The 8958-nt window shown below is 42.9% G+C and overlaps 3 protein-coding genes across 3 annotated transcripts in view; all 3 read left to right on the top strand.

The window, feature by feature from the left end:
* The window catches only part of LOC118414219 (zonadhesin-like), a gene marked incomplete in the record, with an annotated part of 5508 nt that extends 4966 nt beyond the window's left edge, over positions 1-542 (top strand). The window contains 1 exon segment of the mRNA XM_035818105.1: positions 25-542. Within this exon segment, the coding sequence (XP_035673998.1) occupies positions 25-55 (31 nt within the window).
* Positions 543-684: 142 nt separating this feature from the next.
* LOC118414218 (zonadhesin-like) lies at positions 685-7357 on the top strand. The gene is made up of 8 exons (XM_035818104.1): positions 685-2265; positions 2679-2793; positions 3157-3313; positions 3935-4132; positions 4537-4790; positions 5158-5305; positions 5820-5992; positions 6845-7357. Exons 1-8 carry the CDS (start codon positions 2216-2218, stop codon positions 7106-7108), a joined length of 1359 nt encoding a protein of 452 aa, XP_035673997.1. The 5' UTR covers positions 685-2215; the 3' UTR covers positions 7109-7357.
* A 1006-nt stretch (positions 7358-8363) lies between these two features.
* LOC118413610 overlaps positions 8364-8958 on the top strand; it is a 5549-nt gene continuing 4954 nt past the window's right edge. The window contains exon 1 of the mRNA XM_035817137.1: positions 8364-8387. Within this exon, the coding sequence (XP_035673030.1) occupies positions 8364-8387 (24 nt within the window). The remainder of the gene's footprint in view (positions 8388-8958) is intronic.

Here is an 8958-nt window from a genome sequence, read left to right on the forward strand (position 1 = left end):
GCAGCGGGGCAGGTGTGGCTCAAGGCGCGCCTACGTTTGCGAGTACGCCCCGTAAAAGAAGTGACTAAACGCCAGCACGATGCAGCGTCTGAGCCGAGCTAGTCATTTGCTAAAACCTTAGAGTCTCATTACATTTTAAGTACAATCTAAAGATACTGGTAATTAAGGTAGCGTTTGTAGTGGAGACAAAATTAAGCTAACAAAGCCACGGTGTCAATAGGAATGAGAGGTGCTCCTTAAGAGATGTTGCATGTATATCGATATCATGTATCAGAACATTGACTATATTTAGGCATTTCACAATTCATAAATCTGCTTATTCAAAAGCATAAATAAGAAGGCTTCAAGTCACAGTTCAAGGACTTTATTGAGCTCTGATCGACTGTAGTTGTAAAAATAAATGTGTCCCTTCAAAAGATTTTAACATGTAAAGGCAACTTGAAATGTATTTTTAGATGACTTCCAAGGTAGATTACCACATGTATGGGGTGAAAATGTGGAATGAAATACAGGTGTGAATAAATCATGTGCGCTACATCTTTTTTTTACGTCAAAGAGAAATCTTTTGACTAACTTTCAAGCAAAGACTGGACAAAACATCAGTTTAGTAGTCAAATTGATCTGTTGGAACCTGCGTCGCTTGGTCCAACTGCAACGACTTTCACTTGAAAATCATAGACCCTGCCAAAATATGGAATTGGGCACAAAATGGTTAGTCAGTAATGATTACACTTTTGCTAACTACATTGTTCTGTTCATAAGGCAAGCATTAATCATGACGTCACTGTTGTCATGGTGAAAAACTCCCTGAGAAAAGAACTTCCACACTTTCAAAAACTTCGCCCTCATCAGACTGAAAATATCTAATCAAATTGCCAGCTACGACTCAGGAAACGTTTCCATTGAATACATGTACCGCTAGTACCACAATCTGAGCAGAAAATCCTCATTTGTGGAACAGAAGGACGTTTCTTTAAAGTGGCCTAAACCAAATCAATTTCTTTTAGGTCTTGGCACCTTGACCAATGCCAGTATTTAAGACGGACATTAGGTTTAACCACACACACACACACAAGTAAAGTGTTATTGACATGTGTACGACCTACTTCCATAGCAACATTTCCTCGTTGCGAAATGTACATAACTAAGTTAAATATAATTGAGCTTTTCTCATTCTTTGGGTTGAACACTAATCTTCTAAGTGAAGATTGTTCGTGTAGCTTTCTGCCTTGGGGACCATGAATACGTGCCTTTTGAACTTCAATATTCCCATGCGAACTTTGATGAAAGGCTAAAAAGCCAACACATACAGGGGTCGATTTTTCACATTAGCTGACTGACACATCCTGGGTTTAAGACTAAATGCATTTTGTACGACAGTACTGGGACGGTTCTTTGAAGCAGTCCTCAAAACATCATTGGGTTCGCTTATTTCATTTTAGGTTTCTTGATTTGTTTTCAATGTTTAGATGGTTGCTTCGTAACACGGGGGTATGAAAATCTGGCGGTTCCCAGTCTTGAACTTGAATTGATAAATGGATTAGGCGTTGCCTGTTCGAGCTGGAATAAAATCCTCGGTAGGGTCCCGCCGTCGGTAGATCTCCTGGCTGCGGTGAGGGGTGGGTGTGCTGTGGAAGGGTCTCCGGCATAGTCAAACCCGATCGCGAACGGTAGGCAATTATCCAACTGATGTATTTTCTATGGTTATTCAACATTTAAGTTTTGACCAGGCCAACTGGTCAATCGGTATTCAAGACGGGCATTATATAGGTTTAACGTTGCACAGAATCCAATGGTTTGCCGTTTCCAAAATCATTTCCAGTTGCTTGAGTAACTGCTTTTTGGTGTATACTAAAAGATATTGTGAGAATGATTTACAGTTCGGACACCATTTGCTTCTGAGGAGGAAATGTTCCCCTTCTCGTGGGCTGGCTTCCCTTGGCAGTTATTCTCACTTATTAGCTGAGTTCTACTACTCATGATAACCAATGATAAAGGCCTGGTCGAGGCAACAACCGTTATGGCATGTCAGTTACGTGGTGTGGCCGACAAAGACTTGTACATTAATCGCAGATTTACTCAAAGCTACGTTTTATGATCCTGACAATATAGTGAAATTTGTAAAAAATTCAAACTTAGTTCGTTCTTCTTTCATCACAATGGTTGTCATGACACGTGTCCTTGTCCTCACGACAGCAGAACTCGCTGCCTCACCATGAAGAGGGCGGCTGTGTTAGCGGCTCTGGTACTCGTGTCTGCGCTGAGGTTCGTAGAGCCTTTCTGTACTTGTGTAGCACTTCTATGTTGTAGCGCTGGGCGCTAAGGCCCTGATCAACGTTTGTCCCATGTTAACGTTACAAGGCACTGGTGTGTTTTAAGATTTTTGTTTTATCATGAATGATGTTGCTTTACAGTACGTAATAGTAGTTTTCGAAACCGGTCCTACATGTATAAGCAATAGCACAGTGCTGTTACAATGTACCTCAAAACGCATGAAGTGAAAATAATTAACATACTGTACTATTAGATGGTAATGTACTTTACTTCACTTCGCTACAGCGTAGAAAAGTGGATGAGAAAAAAAAATCGACTAAAATGTAATTAACCGTGAGTTTTAGTTTTCTGTGAAGATCTCAAGATCCTTTATAAAACGGTTACTCTATTCATACGTCTGACAGAGCCGCGGCCCTCTCGTGTGCGCCCTGCAGCAAGCAGGCCTGTCCCCCCAGCCCGACATGTCGGGGGGATGTGCTCAAGGATCTGTGCGGCTGTTGTGACAGCAGGTGTGCAAAGGTAATCTCACATCAGACTGTAGACATCCTTCCGTCACGTAAGACGTCAATAGCGCTCCGTCGTGACAGTGGGCAGCGTTGGTCTCCATAAATAGGGTTATGTGGAGAAAATGTTGAATTTGAATCAGTTAGTTGTCATCTCCACTCACGTGGGGGTACGGTCACATATGTCGTACGATCAAAGAATGATCGCATGAGCATTCTTGGAACGTTCGTACATGTGTGGCACAATGTTCAGTTGTTACGGAAAAGGACGGTGATTGGATACATGTCACACCTTTCTTTTCTTTTGAAATTCTACCTAAAAATCGCACGACGGCCTACGAACGAATGTGAGAGTTTTTGTTGTTCTCTTTGACTTAAGATGGAGGGGGAAGCATGCGGAGGGCCCTGGGGATTCAGTGGGACATGTTCGTCCGGACTGTCGTGCGGCAGGGACCCAACTAAGTATGCACGAAATCGGGGAACCAACATGTACTACGGATACACACGTATGGCGGTGGGAATCTGTCAGCCTGAGGGTAGGGTTCTTATTACCTTGGCCAAGAAAGTTGTATTTTCAGGAGCTTATGTAAAATTATGTGTTTGTGTACGTTTCTGTCAACACAACACACGGTTAAAAAATTAATTTCCTGAATTGGTGAGTAATCACTTCTGTGTTAATACATTCTTATCTCATTCGGTGAAGAACCGAAAAGGCAAGCCACTTCGAATCCTGTCAGAATGTGGCCAAAAGAATATCTGGAACGCATTCTGACGGCTCATTCCTTCTCATGTGAAGGGGATATAAGGTCCTTTTAGAATCCCCTCCTTAATGGCCCCGAATGTGGCACGAACTTGCAAATACATTCCGGCTGGTTTTGCTTGATTCCTGCCGATTCGGTTTCAGTGTGAAGGCCCTAAAACCGTGTCTGTTGTTCCCTTATCAACTGAGTGCCCTGTACAGCAGAATAGCTATTATAACGTTTATGGCTGGCTCAATCATGGAATCAATCGATAAGATCAATATGAATATTAATAAGGTCAATATAACGCCCTTGGCAGCAAGAGACTGTGTTCTTGTCTTTTCTGGCGACGTAGAAAACAATTCCAGAGAACACAGTCTGTTACAGTTGACGTTCCTTTCTCGCTACCTCTCCAAGACGTGACGAGGGAGGACACGTGCACGGAGCCGAAGAAGGTGGGGCACTGCCGGGCTGCCGTTAGGCGCTTCTACTTCGACACTGCCGAGAAGAAGTGCAAGCCGTTCATATTCGGAGGCTGCGGAGGGAACAGGAACAACTTCCTCACCCTGCAGGACTGTGAGACGACTTGTGCTGTCGCCAGGAATCTTTCCAATGGTAAGATGTAGAAAGAGAGATAAAAAGATAACGAGAAAAAGCGAATTGTATGATTTCAAACTCATTTCTGCATACACAGTGGAAGCAAATATCTACTAAATATTCCACTTTTTGTCATTCCTGTGCCCATGTGATCTGTGCTCTCACCAGAGCACAATCTGGGAGAATGGGCGTGGTAAAACGTAACGTTTAATAAAAAGGAGAGATGGATGAAAATAGCTCCACCTTCTATTTTACTATTCTAATTGGGGCCTAAGTTTCCACCGAAGTTGGGGAAGGGGTATATTCAATTTGCTAGACCTAAAATTTGACACATCGCTCAACGAATTGTATAGTAAAGAATCTTTTTACACTTTGTGTGTCCTACCCAGTGTAAAAGCGAACGTTACACATATCCTATGTAGGTAGCAGTGAGAGCACAGCGCCATCGCTGTCTAGTAGAAGGGGGGCCTTAGGGCAGAACTGCACCCGGCACAGCCGCTGGTCGCAGTGCGGTTCAGCCTGTCGGCCATCTTGTGAGAACCCTTCCCCGGCATGCACCGAGCAGTGTGTTCCCGGATGTACTTGCGAGGCTGGACGTGTGTGGGAGAATGATGAGTGTGTTCCTCTCATAGACTGTCCGGCAAACAGCTGTCAACATGACGGAAAAACATACCAAGTAAGCATATGCATATTCTGGATAAAAAAATACAGAAACTCATGAGACCCACTCGATTGAAACATGATATCAAAACTTATGCTAGCCCTTATAGTTATAGTAATTAGGATGTTAAGTTTTACCCTGTACGTTTTTTATACTTTGTGTAATAGTTGTTGCCATACATCGTACCGTGTACAATTGTCGGGCAATAGGTCCATTCATTGATATTACATGTACGTGCAATACTGGTGCATTGCTATCAAATTAGATTGATAAACAATAAAAACGAAATGTGGAAAATTTATTTCAAAATAGTGACAAAATACATGGATACCAAATTATTCATCTAATAGTATGTATGTTCTTCTTGCCTCTGTACTCGCAGCTCGGTGAATCCTGGGCGGAGAAGAGTGTTCGCGGCACCGTGTGCAGCTGCTCGCAGAGCGGGACAGTCCAGTGTGACCGGGAGCAGTGCCCACGAGGAGAGGCCCATATTATCGGGGATGGAGGGATGTGGACATGCACAAAAACCGGTAAGAAATGGTGCATAACGTTATACAAGCGAAACCATCTCAGTTTTTCTACTAACATTGCCTACTTGTCTGATTTTCTTTTAAATTCAAAACAAGCAATACCTACCTGTCGGTAGTAACTATATGTGGAACTGTATGGGAATATGCTTGTACCCGGCTTACCGCTCAATTGAGGTGTTCGTTATGTTTGTTTAGCGCCCAGTATGCATCACGCACTTGTATCTAATCATTTGATAGTACGGCATACCGCACGATCTGTATTTATCATTGCCATTATCAAACACTATCTCTTCCTATATATATACACTTGCACAAAGAAGCGAGGAGATGTTGACTATCCTGTTAGCTTTATAGCACCTTCAAATATTTAGATTGTATATTGTTGTTTCTGCTTTCCTGTATGTATCTGTTACGTCATACTTACAGCGACCTATACCTAGCCGTCGAGGCATGAATGTAAGATAGGTCTTTTATTCATTCTATAGAATTGAAATTGTGCCGTGTTTATGTACAGCAGACATGGCGTGTCCAAAAGGCTACAAAAAGCCTCGCAAGACCAGTGGTCCGTTTCTGTGTTACCGTTTCGAGCGGAGCCGCAGCACGTACAGACGGGCAGAGGACACCTGCCGAGCTGAGGGCGCACGACTGGCCACCATCAGGGGCAGGAGGGACCAGCTACATCTACTGGTCAGTTCAAACAAAACTGCTATATAGTGCCATTAAGAATAGTACAAAAACACACGCACACACATGCAGACGCATGCACACGCACACAGACGCATACGGTTACAGGTTGTTTCGCAACAGTGTCAGTTCGCAACCGTCAGTTCGCAACGAGGCAAGTCTTTTCGCAACATGTACAAGGTACAAGTCTTTTCGCAACAAGGTACAAGTCGTTTTGCAACATTTGAATGCTATTAATTTTGATAGCATTATAGTATTAGAAATCGTATACGTATTCCTAACAAAATTATACTCCTACCTGTGCACGTATGAAACTGTACCGCCCAGCGCATGAAAATCATCGGGCTGCCAGGTCCATGCCGCCCCATGTTCCTCTGCCACCAGGGTTTCTTTCGCACCCAGTAAAATTTGTACGCGAAAGGAGTATCATTATGTTAGGATTACGATTTGTAATACTATTAGGCTATCAAGATTAATAACATTCAAATGATGCGAAACGGATTGTACCTTGTTGCGAAAAGACTTGCATTGTTGCGAACTGACGGTTGCGAACTGACATTGTTGCGAAACAACCTGTTACCACGCATACACTTATAACGTTATACACTCGTACAGAGAGTAGCCTCCACCAGGCCTCCCTACGAGGGTACGGGGATCGTAGAATATGGCAAAAAAATCGTGTGAAATTGCATGTAATTGGCCGGGGGAGTCAGCCACGCTTAGGTTTATCTTTCCCCTCGGGAGAAACTTCTTTGGTAGCAAAACTCCCCTGGCAAATTATTATCCCTATAGTAGCCAGCGTAGTCAGTATAATATACAGCTCACATTTCACAATTGTTTGCCATTTACCTCTAGCTCGGAGTTTTCACCAAGATTCGGCAGAGCACGTGGTTCGGCCTTAGTGACAAGGAGACGGAGAAGAAGCTGATGTGGAGTGATGGGGTGCCGTACAGCTCCGGGGACTACCGCCGCTGGGCCAGGCGGGTCTCCAACACTCCTGACCAGGACTGCGGCTACATGAGCCGCCCGCACAGGTACAAGTGGCTGCTCGGGGAGTGCAGCTCTGACCACGCCTTCGTGTGTGAATACGACCCGTTTGACACCAGTCGTAAGGGCTAATGCTGAATTCTAATCACGTCATGGTACCCAGGTGTGAGGTACTTGCTTTCGTAACAACTCAGTAAATATAGAATGGTTAGTATTTGCCATAACTTGGGAGAACGTTTTCAACATAAAGAAAGTTGGGCACAAAGTCTGGTACAAGAAAGGGAAAGAAAGAAAATTTCAAGAATCTGTACAAGCTAGTAAGCTCTGACACGTAAGCTGTGTAAAAGTGGATTATTGCACACATTAAAAAGTACAAGACACCTTGTGGTGTGTATGTCATCATTTTTGTTATACCTGGAAGGGTGATGATAACTGGTACCCATGTAAGCATGGTAGCAGATTATTATTAGACTGAGTAGAGCACTTTGGACTAATGCTTTGACTTTTTATAGATTAGAATTACATCATAGTACCCTCATAATGACCCTCATCGGGGGTCTTCACGCTTCGTTGAAAATCGAAAAATCTTGACATTCATACCAAAGATTTTGTGTTAAATCTTAAGATGTTTTGACTCAATCTTGATGTGTTTTGACTCAAGCTTGATATGTTTTGACTCAAGCTTGATATGTTTTGACTCAATCTTGAGAAAACAACTAAAGATGCTTTGAACAAATCTCAAGATATTTTGAAAGTCGCTTCGAAAAAGTCCATATTCTTCGGATGCCTGGAAAAAATTGAGATCATTCCAAAGAATCTTGAGACTTTTTGAAAGATTTGAAGATTTTTATGAAAAATCTGAAGATTGTTTTGAAAATCTCAAGATTGACTCGAAACATATCAAGATTGTCTCGAAAGATCTCAAAATTTATTTTTATTTTTGTCTACAAAAATCTCAAGATTTGTAAACGATCGAAAGTGCTCTGCTCAGTCCAATAATAATCTGCTCGCTGTTGGTAATTATAAAGTACTACAATGAACTTGCTTCTCCTTGAATCTATAGATCACAGGAGATTTCCGCGACAGGAACATAACACGTACATTGGAACAATCGTAACCATTGCTATAAGGTGGTCATAACGGCCTAATTAAACGTTTAAACCTGACCTGACAACCTGTGTGGTGTGCCAGGTGCTGAATACCAGAACGTAAACAAACCGCATGTCAAAGTGCAAAGTTGAGGCAGTTTGCAGTTTGGCGAGTTTAGACTCATCAGGGTCATCAGGGTCATGTTGCCACCAGCCGCCCGTAACCAGGGTGCCTCGGGTCACTAGCAAAAACCGGTTCTACATCTTCTGTCAGCTCGTTTAACAAAGAACGTCCCGACATGACAGAGCACAGGCAAGACTGGGTACTTTGTGAAACCACAGGCCATAAAGCTGACGGACACGAAATTTGTCAACTGACTTGTTACCTAACTGTGCGATATCATATTGTGTCATTATTCAGGCAATCTAATACAACTTCTTCCACTTATGAATTACGAGAACACTTGCCAAATTCGTTTTAATGCGATTTCCACTATATATATATTGTTTCCTGCAGACATTGCATCCATAGGTTTCAAGGAAGTAAAGACTGTCTTGTCACAGTTTGCATGTTTTCCCACAAACACACGTGGGACTGATACGTATGAGCGACCTCTAGGAGTCATATCGAGTACTGCAATTTTACAATGAACGACACCGTATTCGGACAATGCATTGTGTCCACTACTTGACCCGGAATAAATACGGGCATTTCTTCTAATCCATTTGCCTGGCGGACGCAGCGGGGATACTCAGCCAGCTACATAAATCTCACCTAAGCTACAGGTGACACGAACCGTCAGCGATGCGGGACCCGTACCTATCTATTTGGGTGCTCTTCACAGGTATGCTAGAATTTGACTGGCTTTTGTCGGACATAGAAATGGAACGGAA

This window comes from Branchiostoma floridae, chromosome 4, assembly GCF_000003815.2.
Source record: "Branchiostoma floridae strain S238N-H82 chromosome 4, Bfl_VNyyK, whole genome shotgun sequence".
Lineage (NCBI taxonomy): Eukaryota > Metazoa > Chordata > Leptocardii > Amphioxiformes > Branchiostomatidae > Branchiostoma > Branchiostoma floridae.

Coding starts and splice junctions, on each gene's coding strand:
- LOC118414218 (XM_035818104.1), top strand. CDS start 2,216: ATGAAGAGGGCGGCTGTGTTAGCGGCTCTGGTACTCGTGTCTGCGCTG. Junction 3,314..3,934: donor GGGAATCTGTCAGCCTGAGG/GTAGGGTTCTTA, acceptor TACCTCTCCAAG/ACGTGACGAGGGAGGACACG. Junction 5,993..6,844: donor GGGACCAGCTACATCTACTG/GTCAGTTCAAAC, acceptor ATTTACCTCTAG/CTCGGAGTTTTCACCAAGAT.